This window comes from Monodelphis domestica, chromosome 1 (assembly GCF_027887165.1).
Source record: "Monodelphis domestica isolate mMonDom1 chromosome 1, mMonDom1.pri, whole genome shotgun sequence".
Classification (NCBI taxonomy): domain Eukaryota; kingdom Metazoa; phylum Chordata; class Mammalia; order Didelphimorphia; family Didelphidae; genus Monodelphis; species Monodelphis domestica.
Window position 1 is genome coordinate 295,370,508 of NC_077227.1, and position 20,593 is coordinate 295,391,100.

General features: G+C 35.2%; 1 protein-coding gene across 4 annotated transcripts in view; it reads right to left on the reverse strand.

Moving 5' to 3' along the window:
• The window catches only part of NIN (ninein), a 191,993-nt gene that overhangs the window by 90,815 nt on the left and 80,585 nt on the right, over positions 1-20,593 (reverse strand). For 3 of the 4 annotated variants that reach the window (XM_056821103.1, XM_007473222.2, XM_001363383.4), the window contains one exon: positions 8,933-8,972. The exons of the other annotated variant lie outside the window; for it this stretch is intronic. In XM_056821103.1, coding sequence (XP_056677081.1) covers positions 8,933-8,972 — 40 coding nt within the window. The remainder of the gene's footprint in view (positions 1-8,932; positions 8,973-20,593) is intronic. 4 annotated transcript variants of the gene reach the window in all.

A 20,593-nucleotide genomic window follows, 5' to 3' on the forward strand; every position in this document is an offset into this window, starting at 1 on the left:
AAGATGGATTGGAGTGAAGAGAGACAGGAAGCCTCAATTAGGAGGCTATTATAATATGCCATATGAAAGATGACAAGAGTTGGAACTATGGTAATAGTTCATCTAAAGATGAAGGACGCAAGACATGTACAGGTAAAATGGACAATTTGATAAATGATTGGTTATAGGCATGGCAAAGCGGGGCAAGGGTGATGATGCTTTTGAGGTTGTGAATATGGACAATTAAGAAGGATGATATTTTTTTCTTCTTGACAGAAACAGGGAAGAGTAGAAGAAAAGTGGTACTTTGAGGAAAGATCATGAATTTTGCTTTCTGCATATTCAATTTGGATGCTTACTAGACTTTCTATTGAAAAGGTCCAATGGGCAGTTGCTAATGTGAAACCGGAGCTTAGAAGAGAAATAAACATAAAGATTATAGTTGAATTCATGAAAATTAATGAGATCACTGAGAAAATATTAAAAAACAAAAAAAGAGTAGTCAAGTCAAAAACTTATGGGACATTCATGGTGAGAGGAAAAAGATACAGATGATGATCTAGTAAAGGAACCAGAGGGAGTGCTAGATAAGTAGGAAGAGAACCAAGATAAAATGATGTCACAAAAATTCAAAATGGAAACTCTCCATATACAGAAAGCTGTTAACAAGGTCAAATGCTGCAGAGCATCTATAATGGTTGAAAACTGAGGGAAAAATATTAAATCTCACCAATTTATAATCATGGAGTTTCAGTTGATTGATGAAGTCAGAAACCAGTATTAAATATGACTTAAATACCATAAATATGACTGACAGAAGAGGAAGTGGGGGCAAAAAGTAGAGGTTATTCTATATGTGTGGCAGTGAAAGGTATGAAAGAAGTTAGTTTTTAACTTCTTAACGTTTTAAAGTAGGTAAACTACACTTTGCACACTTATATCACACGATTAATGATGTAACCTGATCGGACCACTTTCAAATGTTAAGAATTTCTACAAAAATGTAAGCTGTGTGATAGTATAAAAGGAAAATATATTTGGAGCCATAAGACTAGAGTCAAATGTCTGCTCTGCCACTCTATTACTTATATGACGTTGGGTTTGCCTCTGTTTGTATGCTTAGTTTTCTCATCTATAAAGTCAAAGGGTTGGACTAAATGATTTCTGAGGTTCTTCTGAACTCATAAGATTCTGTACATTTTAGGTTTTTACCTTTTAGCTTTTCAACAACTTTTCAAAACATGTAAAAAGGACATTGATCATTTTCATTCTTGAACAATTTAAACAAGTTACTGATAAAGTACAACTAACGTGCGTAAAGCACATAAAGTATTTTGATACGTGCTAACACACAGAAAAAATATGACTATGGCATAGAAAACATTAAACTAATGAGATCAGAAATTTAATGCTGAAAGAAACTTTGAGGTCATCTCGTTCTAATCTAATCTCTTCATTTTCAGAGAAAACTACAGTCCAGAAAAATTAGGTGATGGCTTCAAGTCATAAAGCTAATAAATAACAGAGGTGGGGTTGGAACCCAGGTCATCTTCCTCCCAATATAGCATTACCACATTAGTCCTCTTCAAGAATTTTTTTCCTTAAAACTGGTCCTCAGTCAATATTTATCAAATGCCTACTATGTGCTTTGCACAATATTAAGCTGGCTATTAATAGTTCAGGAAAGAATCAAATTACTTAAAGACGGAATAACCATAATGCAAATCCAGTTGGGGTAAGATGTAGAGGGTTATAGAAAATTTAGAATAACTTTGCTTTCAATTATTTTAAAAGTAAATATGTTCACTCCTAACAATCCTACTTGATTTTGAAGCAAGGTACTTTCACACATGTCTCAGACTCAATTGGCCATTTGTGAACAACACCATTCTTTTAAAACTATGCATTTTTTAAAACCCTTACCTTCTGTCTTAAAATCAATACTATAACTTCTGGTTAAGGTGGCGGCTTAGAGGCAGCAAAAGTTCAGACCTCTGAAAACCCTTCCTTACCAATCACAAACTGAATGCTCCTAGGGCACCGAAATTTCAAACTGAACAACAAGACAGAGCCGGGGAACCCTCCTCCTGGACTCGGATCAAAAGGAATGCCTCCCAAAAGCCAGAATCCTAGATCACTCGGATCTAAGGGGAAGGCAGAAGGAAGGACCCAGGACCTATCCCCACCAAACCCAGAGCTCTGAGTGCGTGGCAGGAGCTGGAACCTCAGGGCCGGCTATTCTGAAGGAAGCACGTTGAAAGCAACCTGAGCCAGTCTCAGGGGCGACCAACACAGATGGCAGGGAAACAGAGAGACTGGAGGAGCCTGTAGCCCCCTGGCTGGGTCCTTTCATCTGAGTCTCACCGCAGGTTACTGCTTCAGGGAAAATCCAGTCCACCCCAGCTGAACCTAATCCCATCAGGAGGCCTCAGAGCTCAGAGAGGCCAGGACCCCTTCCCCCTTAGAGTGCAAGGTCTTCTGAATGAACAGAAACCTCAGGGTCGGCAAAGGCATTGAGGTACCTTGCAGACAGTGCTGTACCAGGCTCAGAGCGTGGAAGTAAGGCAGCGGAGAAGCAATTGGAGGGAACTGAGAGAAGTAACACCCAAAAAGCCAGCAGGCAGGGGAGGGCAAACCCTGGGCTTCCCCGGGAAGACAGAGCAGCTACGGAGAATGGACAATTTGCCAGGAGTTAAAGCCTCAGACCATCAGAAAGATACATTAAGAGCCAGTCCTCCTCACTCAGATAGAGATGGCAAACAGTACAGAAGTGCAAAAGCCTCCAAACACCAAGAAAAGCAAGAAGAAGGGGGTGACTTTGGACACATTTTATGGAGTAAAAATACAAAATACAGAGGACATAGAAGAGGAAACACAAGCATATGCTCTGAAACCTTCCAATGGAAATGGAAATTATCCACAAACTCTTGAAGAATTTAAATCAGAAATTATCAAAAAGATGGAAGCCTTCTGGAAGGAAAAATGGGAAACAATCTGAAAGGAACTCGGCAATCTGAAGCACGAAAAAACGCAACTACAGAAACAGCTTGATGAAACTGAAAAGGAAAATCAGGCTTTAAAGGTCAGAATCAGGCAACTGGAAGACAATGATCTTGCAAAAGAGCAAGAATTAATAAAGCAAAACCAAAAGACCAAGAACTTAGAAGAGAACATAAAATATCTCACTGACAACGTGACAGACTCGGAAAAAAGAGGAAGAAGAGACAATTTGAGAATAATTGGCCTACCAGAAAAGCGAGAAATAAATAATAATGTCGACATCATAATACAAGATATTATCAAAGAAAACAGCCCAGAGATTCTAGAACAAGAGGGCAATACAGGCATTGAAAGAGCTCATAGAACACCCTCTACACTAAACCCCCAAAAGACAACTCCCAGGAATTTAATTGCCAAATTCCAAAGCTTTCAAACAAAAGAAAAAATCTTACAAGATGTCAGAAAAAGACAATTTAGATATAAAGGAATGCCAATCAGGGTCACATAAGACCTTGCAATTTCCACACTGAATGACCGTAAGGCATGGAACATGATTTTCAGAAAGGCAAGAGAGCTGGGTCTTCAACCAAGAATCAGCTATCCATCAAAACTGACTATATACTTCCAGGGGAAAGTATGGGCATTCAACAAAATACAAGATTTCCAAGTTTTTGCAAAGAAAAGACCAGAGCTCTGTAGAAAATTCGACACCCAAACACAAAGAGCAATGAATACTTGAAAAGGTAAATATGAAGGAAAGGGAAAAGGAGAAAAATGTTATCTTTTTCGTTTATTCAAACTCTCTTCTATAAGGACTATATTTATATCAATTTTTATATATTAATATGTGGGGGAAATGTAATGTGTAACTGACAAAAACTGTGTGCATCATTTGAGTAGTAAGAAGAATCATGCATAGGGAATGTTGGGGGCATCAAGATAATATGGAGAAAGGGGGGGAAAGAAAAGAAAAAGGGAGGCAGAAATCATTGATGATACTAAGCTATACTCCAAGAAATACAGGGGAAAATTAATAGAATCTTTCTCACACAAAGATACACATCGGAAGGGGAGGGGGAGAATTCTCCTATAGGAAGGAGAGGAAGAGAGTTTTTACTTAAACCTTACTCTCAGTAAAATCAACTCTAAGAGGAAAGAGCATCTAGATCCATTGGGATCTTGAATTTTATCTTACCCAACAGGGTAAGGAAGAAAGGAAAACCAAGGGGGTAGGGGGAGAGGGAACACAAAAAGGGAGGGAAGGAGAGAGGGAGGGGAAGGGAACAAAAAGGGAGGGGCTAGAAAGGGAAACATACCAAGAGAGGGGACTAGGGGGACTGATTTAAAGTAAATCACTGGCTTAAAAAGTTTTAGCTAAAGAAGAAATGTCAGAATTAGGGGAGGATATCAAAATTCCAGGGAGTCCACCAGTGACAGTCATAACTTTGAACGTGAATGGGATGAACTCACCCATAAAACGAAGATGAATAGCAGAATGGATTAGAATCCAAAACCCTACCATATGTTGTCTTCAAGAAACACACATGAGGTGGGTAGACACTCACAAGGTCAGAATTAAAGGATGGAGTAAGACCTTCTGGGTCTCAACTGATAGAAAGAAGGCAGGAGTTGCAATCATAATATCTGACAAAGCCAAAGCCAAAATAGACCTGATTAAAAGGGATAGGGAAGGTATATTTTGTTAAAAGGGACTTTAGATAATGAGAAAATATCACTAATCAACATGTATGCACCAAATAGTAGAGCACCCAAATTTCTAATGGAGAAACTAGGAGAACTGAAGGAGGAAATAGACAGTAAAACGATATTAGTGGGAGATTTGAACCAACCACTATCAAATTTAGACAAATCAAATAAAAAAATAAATAAGAGGTAAAAGAAGTGAATGAAATCTTAGAAAAATTAGAGTTAATAGACATATGGAGAAAAATAAATAGAGACAAAAAGTAATAAACCTTCTTCTCAGCACCATATGGCACATTCACAAAGATTGACTATACACTAGGTCACAGAAACATGGCCTACAAATACAGTAAAGCAGAAATAATAAATGCAGCCTTTTCAGATCATAAGGAAATAAAAATATTCATCAGTAAGGGTACATGAAGAAACAAATAAAAAATTAATTGGAAATTAAATAATATGATACTCCAAAATCGGATAGTTAGAGAACAAATCATAGAAACAATTAATAATTTCATCAAGGAAAATGACAATGATGAGACATCCTTTCAAACCTTTTGGGATGCAGCCAAAGAAGGAATCAGAGGAAAATTCATATCCCTGAGTGCATATATTAACAAACTAGGGAGTGCAGAGATCAATGAATTGGAAATGCAAATAAAAAAACTTGAAAGCAAACAAATTAAAAACCCCCAGAAGAAAACCAAATTAGAGATCCTAAAAATTAAGGGAGAAATTAATAAAATCAAAAGTGATAGAACTATTGATTTAATAAGACTAGAAGCTGATACTTTGAAAAAAATAAGCAAAATATACAAAGTACTAGTCAATCTAATTTAAAAAAGGAACGAAGAAAAGCAAATTAACAGCATCAAAGATGAAAAGGGGGACATCACCTCCAATGACGAGGAAATTAAGGCAATCATTAAAAATTACTTTGCCCAATTATATGGCAATAAATATACCAATCTAAGCAATATGGATGAATTTATAGAAAACTATAAACTGCCTAGAATAGCAGAAGAAGAAAAAGAATTCTTAAATAATCCCAAATCAGAAAAAGAAATCCAACAGGCCATCAAAGAACTCCCTAAGAAAAAATCCCCAGGGCCTGATGGATTCACAAGTGAATTCTATCAAACATTCGAAGAACAGCTAATCAAAATACTATACAAACGATTTGACATAATAAGCAAGGAGGGAGTTCTACCAAACTCCTTTTATGACACAAACATGGTACTGATTCCAAAACCAGGCAGGTCAAAAACAGAGAAAGAAAATTATAGACCAATCTCCCTAATGAATATAGATGCAAAAATCTTACATAGGATACTAGCAAAAAGACTCCAGCAAGTGATCAGAAGGGTCATTTACCATGATCAAGTAGGATTTATACCAGAGATGCAGGGCTGGTTTAATATTAGGAAAACCATCCACATAATTGACCATATCAACAAGCAAACCAACAAAAATCACATGATTATTTCAACAAACACAGCACCCATTCCTACTAAAAACACTAGAAAGCATAGGAATAGAAGGGTTGTTCCTAAAAATGATAAACAGTATATATCTAAAACCATCAGCTAATATAATCTGTAATGGGGATAAACTAGATGCATTCCCAATAAGATCAGGAGTGAAACAAGGATGCCCATTATCACCTCTATTATTTGACATTGTACTACAAACACTAGCAGTAGCAATTAGAGAAGAAAAAGAAATTGAAGGCATTAAAATAGGCAAGGAGGAGACCAAGTTATCGCTCTTTGCAGATGACATGATAGTCTACTTAAAGAATCCTAGAGAATCAACCAAAAAGCTAATTGAAATAATCAACAACTTTAGCAAAGTTGCAGGATACAAAATAAACCCACATAAGTCATCAGCATTTCTATATATCTCCAACACAGCTCAGCAGCAAGAACTAGAAAGAGAAATCCCATTCAAAATCACCTTAGACAAAATAAAATACCTAGGAATCTATGTCCCGAGGCAAACCCAGGAACTATATGAACACAACTAATAAACACTCTCCACACAACTAAAACTAGACTTGAACAACTGGCAAAACATTAATTGCTCATTGGTAGGACCAACCAATATAATAAAAATGAACATCCTACCCAAACTTATTTATCTATTTAGTGCCATACCCATTGAACTTCCAAAAAATTTCTTCACTGATTTAGAAAAAAACATAACAAAGTTCATTTGGAAGAACAAAGGATCAAGGATATCCAGGGAAATCATGAATAAAAATTCTAAGGAAGGGGGCCTTGCAGTCCTAGATCTCAAACTATATTACAAAGCAGCAGTCATCAAAACAATTTGGTAATGGAGACAGAAAGGAGGATCAGTGGAATAGACTTGGGGCAAGAGACCTCAGCAAGACAGTATATGATAAACCCAAAGATCCCAGCTTTGGGGACAAAAATCCACTATTCGATAAAAACTGCAGGGAAAATTGGAAGACAGTGTGGGAGAGATTAGGTTTGGATCAACACCTCAAACCCTACACCAAGATAAATTCAAAATGGGTGAATGACTTGAACATAAAGAAGGAAACTATAAGTACATTAGGCAAACACAGAATAGTATACATGATAGACCTTTGGGAAGGGAAAGACTTTAAAACCAAGCCATACTTAGAAAGAGTCACAAAATTTAAAATAAATAATTTTGACTACATCAAATTAAAAAGGTTTTGTACAAACAAAAGCAATGTAACTAAAATCAGAAGGGAAGCAACAAATTGGGAAACAATCTTCATAAAAACCTCTGACAAAGGTTTAATTACTCAAATTTACAAAGAGCTAAATCAATTGTACAAAAAAATCAAGCCATTCTCCAATTGATAAATAGGCAAGGGACATGAATAGGCAGTTTTCAGATAAAGAAATCAAAACTATTAATAAGCACATGAAAAAGTGCTCTAAATCTCTTATAATCAGAAAGATGCAAATCACAACACCTCTGAGGTATCACCTCATACCTAGAAGATTGGCTAACATGACAGCAAAGGGAAGTAATGAATGCTGGAGGGGATGTGGCAAAGTTGGGACATTAATGCATTGTTGGTGGAGTTGTGAATTGATCCAACCATTCTGGAGGGCAATTTGGAACTATGCCCAAAGGGCAATAAAAGACTGTCTGCTCTTTGATCCAGCCACAGCACTGCTGGGTTTGTACCCCAAAGAGATAATAAGGAAAAAGACTTGTACAAGAATATTCATAGCTGCACTCTTTGTGGTGGCCAAAAATTGGAAAATGAGGGGATGCCCTTCAATTGGAGAATGGCTGAACAAATTGTGGTATATGTTGGTGCTGGAATACTATTGTGCTCAAAGGAATAATAAAGTGGAGGAATTCCATGGAGACTGGAACAACCTCCAAGAAGTGATGCAGAGTGAGAGGAGCAGAACCAGGAAAACATTGTACACAGAGACTGATACACTGTGGTACAATCAAAGGTAATGGACTTCTACATTAGTGGCAATGCAATGTCCCTGAACAACAATCTGCAGGGATCTAAGAGAAAAAACACTATCCACAAGAAGAGGACAAACTGTGGGAGTAAAAACACCAAGGAAAAGCAACTGCTTGACTACAGGGGTTGAAGGGACATGTCTGAGGAGAGACTCTAAATGAACACTCTAATGCAAATACCAACAACATGAAAATGGGCTCGAATCAAGAACACATGTGATACCCAGTGGAATTGTGCGTCGGCTATGGGAGAGGTGTGTGTGTGGGGGGGGGGGAGGTTGGAAAAGAAAATGATCTTTGTGTCTAATGAATAATGTATTGTTTAAAAAAATCAATACTATATGCAGGTTCCAAGGCAGAAGAGCAGAAAGGGCTAGGCAATGGGGGTTAAGTGACTTGCCCAGGGTCACACAGCTAGGAAGTGTCTTGAGGTCAGATTTGAACCTACGATCTCCCATCTCTAGACTTGGCTCTCAAATCCACTGAGCCACCCAGCTACCCTTAGTAAGCATTTCTAAATATTTTTAAATTTTAAAATGTAATAATTATTAAAAATAAAAATTTAGAATAAAATAATTTAAAAAAAATAGAAATAAAAATTTCTAAATAGCTGATTCTTATCTCCTTCATCGGGTAAGAATGAACTCACACCTTTTTTCAACAAGTACCTAAGCAGAGAGATTTTTTTGTTTTGTTTTTTTGTTATTCTTATAGACTCATTTTTCTAAAATGCTGGTCAAAATAAACCTTCTGCGCTTACCTTCAGCTTCATATTCCTCACCATGGTGAGTCTTGTGGTACTAAGAAAAATAAAAAGATAATGAGTAACATTGAGACATAGAAAACAATTTCTGAAGAACCAAAAATTAATATCACATAGGAGCAATGGAGACATGCATGGTAGGTATGAATAGACTGTGACATATAACCAATGAACAGTTTGGAAGAACAACAAGAGTATAAAAGAATTCATCAAAGAATTTTATGATAGGAAGAGAAGATAAGCTGGTCATGGGGTGGGAAATGACTTGACTACCTAGTCAGAATATCCATAACTATCCTTAAAATGTCAGGAAAAATTGCACATCTCCCTGTATAAAATTTAAACACAAAACTAACTTACTTTTAAATTAAAAACCTTATTTTTTATTATGGGTCAATAGACTTTGAATAAAAAAAGTTCTCTACACATGTATTTATTTATTTGTCTCTAGGCTGAGACCAAAACAATCATACAGAGTGTAGAATCACAACATAGTTACAACCTCTGTGACAATTTTAACTGCTGATTTTATTAACACTCCATAACAAGTAATTCTGATTGGATGAAATTGTAAAGCTTTTGAGTGAACAAACAAAAAACAGGATAAAAGAAATAGTCAACTAGCAAAAATCCTTATATCATATGTGTATGATAAAGGTCTGTAAGAGTGAAAATCATGAGACTGGCCTTAAATTAATAATTTTATTAATCAAAAGCAATAGGGAAAATATGGAAAAATAGGAGAGTGATAAAAGGTACTTTCCTTATTGCTCCATTTAGCTTCCTATTCTACAGCCATTATTAGGGCCCCCTGGAGCTACACTCACAAAGCAGACCAGTCAACAACAAACATGGAAGTGAAGAGAACAAAAATTCCCTCCTGCCTCAGTTTATCAAACTGTTCTCTGCCCACTAACTCTCACACATCATATCTCCGGAGTTTTCTATTTTGCCTGGGCCTCCCAGGGAGCAGCCAGGGGGCTAGTACAGAAGACATCATCATACTCCTGTCTCATGATTTCTTGCTTCATTTTCCCAGGTGCAATTCTATCCTTGTGACTCAATTCATCCAATGATTTCCTTGCATAATCCCCACTTCTGGGTCAAGATCACTCAGGCTCATGCCAGTAATCATATTCAAAATGGGGAAGGGTAAATTTCCTTCTCACAGGTTGAATATCCATGATATGTAGATTACTAAAACAAATATATGAGACCATTAGATAGTCAATAGATTTTTCAAAGAATTATAAATTATTACTTATGTTAAAGAATGCTCTAAATCGCCAGTAACAGGAGAAATAAAAATAATTTATAATCTTAAGGCTTCATCTGACACCCAGAAAATTGGCAAAGATGGCAAAAGATGACAATGGTTGGTGTATAAAATTGTATAAAGATGAGCTCATTAATGCATTGTTGGTGGTTCTCCAAACTCAAAGAGGATCAAAATGACACCACTTTGAAGAGATCAGTGTACAATGTGTCTGACTGTGGCTGATCAGATCAAAGCAAACTCAGAAAGTTCTGCCACAAATTGGGCACAAATATTGGACTTAAATAAATATTTGGAATTGAGATGTCTCTAAATGTGCATATCTCACTTTTTTTTTGAGCCACTGCAATTTGACTTTGCTCCTAGAGCACAGCACCTTCTTAGATGCAGGCAGAACATGCTGAACTGTCCTGTGTCAGTGTCTCTGACATCACACAACTGATTCTTCAGTGAAACTTTGAGAATGTTCTTTTATCACTTTTTTTCTGACCTCTTTGTGAGTGCTTGCTTTGGTGTGTGTTTTCCATAAAATGGTCTTTTAGACAAATATATGTTTGGCATTTGACTAACAGAGACAAACCAGAAGAGTTGTGCTCTCTGAGGTAGACATTGTCTAGCACTTTATTTTGCCAGGTGATCTTCAGTATCCTCCTAAAACAATTCAAATGGAAGTGATTCTGTTTCTTGGCATGACACTAATATATGGTCCTGGGCTCTGTACACCTTCAGTTTGGTGGGCAGTCTAATACCTCTTATCTCCCACACTTTCCTTTGGAACCTCCCAAACACTGAGCTAGTTCTGGCAAATGATACATCAACTTCATCTCTTCATCTTCATTTTCCCTAGAAAATATACTTCCAAGATAAGTAAACATCCACAGCATTAACAATTTCTCTATTTGCTATAACCAACAATTCCACACATAGATATAGTGGTGACAGCTGGTGGAGAACCTCTGTTTTCTTGGTGCTAATTGTAAGGCCAAATCAGCATCAGAGGTAGAGAATTAATCCATGCTCTACTACTCTCGGCCTCAGAGGCTGCATTGAGTGCACAATCATATGCAAACAAAAAATTGAATACTAATTCTCCCTCCACTTATAGTCTTTTTCACTTAAATAATTTACCATCAATGCAGTAGTTAACTGGTGCTATTTTCTTCTTTATTCAAAGTGCTCAAAAATATCACCGAAAACATCATGCTAATAAGTTTTTTGGTTAACAAAGATTTCGATCTTTGCTATTACCCATCAAATGGGGAATTGTTAAACATGTTAAGGCACATGAATGTAATATGATGTTAATATGGTGTCTAAAAATCAATGCAGTGAAACTTGGGAAGACATATGAAACGATTCAAAATAAAGTAAGTAGAACCAGGAATACATTATACACAATGATTAAAACAATATGAACAGGAAGAACAAAAACAATCAAATGCATTGAAGTTATAAAGACCAAATGTGCCTTTCCCTCAAATATATGAGAAGACTTGCAAATATAGGTGTGGGAAACTGCATATGTCAGATTTTTGAGGTATGTTATTTAGCTTTGTAGAACTTCCCATTTTCTTTCTTATCACTTGGGATAAGGTAAAACAATACTGAAGACAAGAATTTTTTGTTGAGTTGTTTTCACCTTTTTTCGTACCCCCCAGTTTTTATTACAGTTTCTGGTACATTGTAGGTACTTAATAAATGCTTGTGGTTTTTGACTGAATAATTGTTTTAAAAAAAGAGTCTCCTCTAGTATAATGTCAGCTTCTTGCCTCTCTTTGTATTTGTATATATATTTTGTGTGTATGTATTTGTATGTATATGTATGACCTTTAGCTCAGTCCCTGGAACATAAAAAGTGCCTAATAAATGTGTGACAACTGATTTCTGCATAGACTATGATTGCTGTTTACCTTTTAAAAATTCTTGAATCTAGCAGAATCAAAGGAATTAAAAAAAAAAAGTGGGAGTAAAGTCTTTATAGACACCTAAACATTACTCTGGAACTTTCTTTCCCTGTGGTAGCAGCAGCAAGCTCAGGTTCTTGGTTATCTTTTCCCAATCATTCATATCCACTATATCGAGAAACTCATTTTAAGGAAATAAAATCCACACAAATTGTGTTCAAATGATACATTACAAGACAAAAACGTATTACTGGGGGCAGCTGGGTGGTTCAGTGGATAGAGAGCCAGGTCTGGAGATTGAGAAGGTTGAGGGTTCAAATCCAGTCTCAGATATTTTTTAGTTCTATGACCCTAGGCAAGTAACTTAACCTCAACTGTCCAGTCCTTACCATTCTTTTGCTTTGGAAATGATACCTAGTATCAGTTCAAACACAAAAGGTAAGGGTTTTAAAAAAAAAAGTATAAAGGTACTAAATTTACAAAAGTTTGGTAAATTGTTCTCATTTTCCTATGTCCACTTAGATTTTGGTGGTATCTATTGTTGGAGAAGTAAGTATACAATAAAAGCATCCAATTTTCTGCCCTAAGATGGTTTAATTATTGTTGCTGGCTTAGACTCTCTCTTGATATCACACAAAGAAATGTGTATTATGCCTATAGGTAAAGATATCTCCTTCGTCTTTAGCAGGAATCTGTTCCTTCAAAAATATGGAAGGCAATCACAACAGAATTTTTAGTAACCACACATGTAACTTAAATAACATTTTTGGAGGGTAGGGTAAAGATTCAATATATTCACAGCTTAATTATATATATTTTTTTCTGCTTGGAGCCAATAGTTCCAGGTTGGTAGTAGGGAGAAGGAAAGAAGATTGTTTAGAAGGAAAATAGAGGCATGATTTAACTTTCATGATTTTCTCCAGTTTCATTCAGTAGCACATCCTATTCAAGTATGGAAGGCAACCTCACTCAGCAGCCATAAAGATTTGCCTAAATACTTCACTCCATGACAGTACCATACTCGATAAATTTTAGTGGTTCTTTATTGACTCTAGAATGAATTTCTTTTTCCATCGTCATCTTATGCTTTTGAAGTTATAAATATAAATATATACATATGGGGGAGTATGCTAAAAAAATTCCTTCATATAGAGAAAAAGCCTGAAAAGTGGTCAGTTTTTAAGGCAAGTAACTTCTAGATTTGATCTGCTGCTCCTACTCTCATAATAAAGAAAAAGGGAGCTCAGGGTGATAACTCTTTAATAGAAGTTTTTGTGACAGTCACTAATAATAAAACACGCATACACACACAAAATTCCTAAATTATCTCAGGTATTGGCAGTCATTGACCTCCCACCTCCTACTCTATTGGTCCTTCCTTCTGTCCTTCTTACAGCTGCTTCAGAGGTGGCAAGTGTCTTTTGCTAAGCTTCCTCCTTGTGATGCAAAGTGTAGTGAACAGCAGCTCTTTGTGAATATAGAGATGTAAAGGAGTCCAAGGTCAAGCAGCTTGAAAAGGTCACAGAAGCCAGGTTTTTTGAGAGATTGCTATTAATTCCAGATCATTCATTCCTATGTCACATTAAACAGCTGTTTAACCAATTGGGATTATTCTACAGCTAGATGTGGGTGGTTCACACACAGGAGAGGGCCTCTATAAAGAAAAGAAAGATTTTTGAGATTGGAATTACATTATTTGAATAGGCCTACACAGTATGAAACTGAAGAGCAGATGGCCAGGACATTAATTCTGGGAATCCAGCTTGGAACCTATGTTAGCATCTGCAGCCTGTGCCATGCCCACTTTGTAGCTTCATTCTATACAAATTTAGCAACCTATCCCTCCCTACCATCTGTTTTAGTATGCCCGATGTTTTATATTCATTCAGAATATGTTGCTAATTAAAATCAGTATTGCGGCATAGACTGGAGTTATTCTCCTTTTGACAAGTGTAAAAATGGAGACTTGACCCCGGGACTCCTATCCCCAGAAGTCCTTGGACACTTCCCAGGATGCTTTGTAATCTCACTGAGATTCTCACCTGGGCAGGATCAAAAGTTCTATTTAACTGGTTGTAAAAGCCTACTGAGCCTCTCTTCCTGTTTCAGCTTGCAAGCAGAGGGCTCTCTCATGATGTAGGTGAGGTTGAATGGGCCTCTCGGCCCACTTAGCACATGCTTTTCTTACTTGTATTTTCTTAAACTCTTAATCTTAAAGAAACCTCTAAAAATATAATACTTCTAGAGAAACTAATTTCTATTAGTTTCTAGAGAAACTAGAGAAACTAATTCTGCCACAGCTTAAAACCCCAAAATTTTAATCATAACACAAGTTGTTGAGCTAATAATCAGCACTCCAGCTTTAAGTCAAAACTTTTAGAAGATCTAACTGATTAGCTTATTATAAATGAAGTTAGATGGGTTCCAGACAGTTTTATCTACTCTCCTTAGCAATATAAATGTTAGCCATTGTGATTTTAAGTACCTTGTTCTGTTTTAGGCTTGGTTTTAATCTTTTCTTTACGTAGACCTGTTAGATTTGTGAGAATTCTTAAGAATTCTGTTCTTTTGAGAAGAAAAGGAAGTAATTTTCCAGAGTGAAAATTTGAAACATTTTTTGCCTTTAAAGAGTTAACAGGATTACTAAAGAAAAGCTGTATTTGCCTTTTTCTGTTGGGATGAATTTTAAACTGTATTTGAGAAAGAAATTTCGAGTGAAGTCTTTTGTGGCTTTTCCTTGGGAAAACCTTCTAACTTATTATGGCAATTTGAGAATATAAATTTGGGCCCTCAAATTTTTGTGAAAATTTAGATAAGTGCACATTCTGCTATGTGAAGTCTACAGCAAATATAAAATCAGCCTTTCCAGCTTAGCAGCCTGAATCTTTAGGTTTGTACTGTTGCTGTTATTTTTAGGATCCACTCAAATCAGTCCATTTTACACCTAGTATGTGGATATTGAATCTATAAGAGAAGATACCTATGCAAAGATGTCTGCAGCCAGATGGGAAGGAATTCTCCAAGTTGCAGAAGATTCCAGACATGGCTAATTATCTTTGTGGTTCCTCTGCCTTACTTTGTCCAGTGGACCTCAGCATGTTCCCCCTGGGCCAACCACATAACTTGGCCCTGTTGTCTTTATGTATATTCCTTCCTCTGAGAATTCTCTTGGCACCCAGCTTTTGAGCTAAGTCTTTAGTTAAGGTTGCCAAATTCACCAACTTAAGAACGAGGAGAGTCAGAACTGTGAAAGTGTTAACCTCACATCTAGTTAGAGTGGGAAACATCAAATCAGTTTTGCTTTATTTTGTAATGAGATCTAATATCTGTTAATTTGGAGATTTATAACAATTGTCCAGATTGCTTTTCTGAGTTTGTGAATAAATTATCATGGAGTCTATATCTAGAATTTCAGAATGTAATTATTTTCTCAAATTGATGTCAGAAGGTTTTAGGAAAGAATATTGGAGTCTGGTAATGTTTGATATTGATACTGGAAAAGTTTATATATAACTTTAAATATGATTAGAGAGATTTGTGATGCCAGCAGGCCTGTTGGGTGACATCTGTGAATTGCACATGGAGTTCTGTCTCCAGGGAAAGCTGAGAGTGATTCTGGGCTTGTGGGATTTAGAACTTTCCAGGCAGGTTTCCCTTAGAATGACAATACTTGAATGAAAAATTTTCCACCTGCATGTTCTATAAATGGTGGTGCATTATTGCCATCTTCTACCTGGCATTGATACATCAAAATAGGGGAGTATTTCTTCCTTTATTACAGTTATGTTCCTCTTTCTCCTTTTGGGGGCAATTTTTTTTAATCAGGAAAGAGGGTGATAGGTTAATGCAAAAAAGAACAACAACAACAACAACAACAACATACGAAATACAGATATATAAGGAATTTACATAATCAAGTAGATGTCGAGCTTGTCACCTACCTGTTATTAGGACCTTGAAAACATAGGAATACTTGGAAAATGTAGTAGTTTGTGAAACCAAAGTGTAAACCTATTTAGTGAGATTAGTGATGTTAAATTAGAGAAGAATAACTCATGGTTTATCTTGTTACCTCAAAAAGGCATCCAATTAAAGTGACTTGTTATTTAAATGGAATACTTATTAGCATTTCATTCTCCTTCAGGGGAAATTAAAATTTTGAATTCTGAGATTCTGTATTTGTTTAGAAATGGAAAAATCATGGTCTCAGATAAAGCAACAGAAAAAATAGACCTAAAGAAATAAACAGGGGATGTACATTTTCCTAAAAAGTACCATAAGCAATGAATTAAGATAAAAAGTAAACATATTCTAAACACATTATTTTCTACCTGTATAAAATAATACTTTGGTAATACAATTGGCATGGCACTAAATAGCACATTAACTTAGATAATAATGATATTTTTATTATACCACTTTGGTCTATCCATGTGCAGTTACTTTCTTAAATTAATTAGGTCTGCTTTTTTCCTGTTAAAGATTGAGAGGGATAAATAGTGTGTTCTCAGTAAGATATTATTAGCCCCCTTGATGCACTCCAATACTTTCCGGAGGTAAAGGGGCACAGTTTAAAAAGCAGTTTTAAAGCACAGTTTTTCTCCTGACTAGGGAAAGACCTTGAATAGAAGAGAAAGGTACTGAGGGAGTAGGAGAGTTATAATAAGAGTCTAAGTCTGTTTTGTATTTGAGCAGCCACTGCAAGCAGAGATGGATAATAATAAAGTCCTTCTTATCTTTGGCTCCAGACTCTGAGATATATTTTTCAATAGCAGGGCTCATTCCCATTCCACACAAGATTGACTTATAGTAGGATTCATATAGTTTCTAAGTATGTCTTGGTAGATTCACTCCCAAATATTTTACAAATTCTATAATTATTTTGAGTTGAATTTTTCTTTTTCTTCCTGCTAGACTTACTTACATACAGAAATACTGATTTTTTTATGTGAATTTATCTTGTACTTCAATTTTGCTGTTTTATTTAATTTGGGGGTTCTCAAAATAGATGATATCATCTTCAAAAAGCATCACTTTATTTCCTCTGCCTTTGCTTACCCACTCTATTGCTTTGTCTTGACTCATTGTAATCCTAGGATTCTAGTACTGTTAAATAGTACTCATCTAAAGTTCACATTTCCCAATTACATGTATTTACGCTTTGATTTAGATATTATTTATTATATTAGAAAAATACCCACTTGTTCTTATTTTTCCAAAACTTTTTAAAAACAAAAATGGATATTAGATATTGTCAATAGTCTTTTCAGCATCAATTGATAGACTAAAATGATTTTATCATTTATATTATTGTGGTTCTGTATGTTTGTCTTCATATTGAACTAGCACTGTAGTTGTGGCCTAAGTTGAGCCTGGTCATAATACATAATCAATGTAATATGCTATTGTAGCTTGTTTCATAATATTTTATTTAAATTTTCTCAACTACCCATTAGGTCCATAGTTTTCTTTCTCTGCTTTATATCACCTTAGTTTAGGAATTAATAATAAATTTATATCATAGAATGATTGGAAGAGGCCCTTGTATTTTTTTCCTCAAAGACTTTGTGCATTATATAGATTTAATTGTTCTTTGACTTTTTAATAGAATTCACTTATAAATCCATATGATCTGGGAATTAATTTATTACAAAGTTCATGTATAGCTTGTTCAAATTTATTTTCTGATATTGGGTTATCAAATAATGTATTTTTGCTTTTGTTAATCAGAGTATTTTGTGTGTCTGTCAGTATTCTCTCACTGTTTTTATTAGCATGAAATTAGGGAAATAGTTTATGATAATTTCATTTAATTGTACTTCAATTCATTTCATATCTCATGTGAACAATTTATTTTTTCTCTCTATTAATCTAATGGTAACTGCTTATCTCATCTATTGTTTTTAAAATATCAGTCCAGATTTATTGGTAGATTTACTAATTTTCATATTGATTTTATAAATCTCTTCTTTGATTTTCTGAATTTCTACTTTTTTGCTTAGCTGGGAGCTTTTGATATGTTATTTTAGTTGTTTTTTTTTAGTTGCATACTCGATTGATTTGTTCTTTCTCTGTTTTGTTAATAAAAATATGAGATATAATTTCCCCCTCATGACTACTTTAAATAAATGCCATATTTTTTTCTGTTGCCTATTGTTATTTTGTTTGCTATAATTTACTATTGTTTTTATAATTTGTTCTATGACCCTCCATTTCCTTAGAATTGAGTAATTTCACCTCATTAATTTGAATCTTTTCTATAAAGGCTCTTTACTAGTTTTAATTTCATTGTGATTAGTAAGTATGCTTATTATTTCTATACTCTTCTGCATTTTGATGTGGTATTTTTGCCCTGATGTATGAATAATTTTTTAATAAAGGTATCGTCTATGGTTTTACAAATGCATATATTATTTTCTATTTCCATTCTGTATTTGCCAGAGATCTCTAATTTTCTAAAGTTCTTAACTTCCTTGTTTATCTCTGATTATAACTGTTTAGATCTAAAAATAGTATAATGAAATTCCCCCACTATTACAATTTTGCTATTTTTTCTTGTTGTGATTAACTTTTCCTTGAAGAATTTGGATATTATGATTTTAGTTACACATACCTAAAGACTTAAATTGATTAATTATTTATAATGCTTTTAGACATTATATAATTCCCCTGCTTAATCCTTTTTCAATGCCCACATTTCCTGTTATTTAATTGAAATCATAGCTGTTCCTCTGCTTTTTTATTTTAACTAAGGCAAAATAAATTTTACCCCAGACCCTCATAATCATCTCAAAAGGGCAGATCATGAAGAGGGGTTTAAAAGAAAGAAAGGCAGAATCAAGAGGACAGAGAGAGAGATAGTATCTTTTTTTTACCTTAGCTTATTAAAGACCTCTTCCATTACAATCTACATTAGATCAAATAATGATTAGGAAACTAAGGAAAACACCACAGTTAGTAATTTTCTAGTCTAAGGGAAATACAAGGAGACAGAATAGTCTGCAGGCACAGGGAATGGTGGGGAGATTTAGTGAATAGTGCAGCATGGTGTGACAGTAAGAGCAGGAAACATTCCCTCCTACAGGAAAGGAAAGGGCAGAGGCAGAATAATATGGTAGGAACCTGTGGGCCAAGAAGAGATTCCAGGGGATTCCTAAACTATCATTGAGTGTTGTAACAGATGCTCTCCCATAATTCTATTTTCTATTGACCAGTTCTAGATCATGGACTGGGTCCCAGGGAGACAAAAGCATAACCTAGTTTACTGATGTACTGAGTTTTTAATTTACTGATTTTCCTACAGTGCAGGTTTTACAATGCCATTCCACTTCTTAGTAAACTACAGTAGATCTCAATTACCTCCTGGATAAAATTTAAAATGCTCTGCTTGTCATTCAAAGTCTTTTATAAACTGGTTCCCTTCTACCTTTCTAATTTTCTTGTACCTTACTCCCTGACACAGACTCTTTAATTTAGTGACTCCAGTCTCCTCTCTGTTCCATGAAGAAGACACTTTATCTCACAGTTATGGGCATTTTCTGTTCTCCTCTGGCAACTTTATAAAATGGAGGCTAATGTGATTGTTAAAACCAAATGAAATGGCTCAGTGGATTGAGAGCAGGCCCACAAATGGGAGGTCCTGGGTTCAAATCTGGCCTCAGACACTTCCTAGCTGTGTGACCCTAAGCAAGTCACTTGACTTCCAATGCCTAGCCCTTACCACTCTTCTGCCTTGAAAACCAATACCTAGTATTGATTCTAAGATGAATGGAAAGGGTTTAAAAAAAACAAACAAATGAAAGCTATGTAATAGAGGCATGCAAAGAGAATTAATAGCTTGATAAAATAGGCACAAAACATTACAGAAGAAAAAAAACCCTTGAAAATAAAAGATGCAAAATATAAGCTAATGACTACATGAGGCATCAAAAAATAATAAAACAAAATCAAACCAAAAAATAAAAGAAAATATAATGTAGCTCACTGGAAAAACAAAATCAATTGGGCTACCAGAAATCCATTAATTAAAAAAAATGTGTAGACATCATATTTCAAGAAATCATGAAATTGCCCAGACATCTTAGAATCAGAGTGCAAAGTAGAAATTGAAAGAATCCACCAGCCATCTCCGGAAAGAAATTTCCAAACAAAGACTACCAGGATTATTGTAGCCAACATACAGAGTACCCAAGAGAAGGGAAAAAATACTATAAACAACCAAGAATAGGGGGCTACAACCAGAATCATAAAATATTTTGGATTCTACAACAAAAAAATAGACCTTGGATTATAATATTCTTGAAGGAATCTTTTATTATAATCTAGTATTACAACCAAGAATAACCTACTCATTACAACTGAGTCGTACAGGAGGAAAAAAATGATATTTAATGAAATTGAAAACTTTTAGCATTCTTGAGAAAAAGACCAGAGTGAAGTAGAAAAATCATTGATATAAACAGAAGATTCAATAAAAAC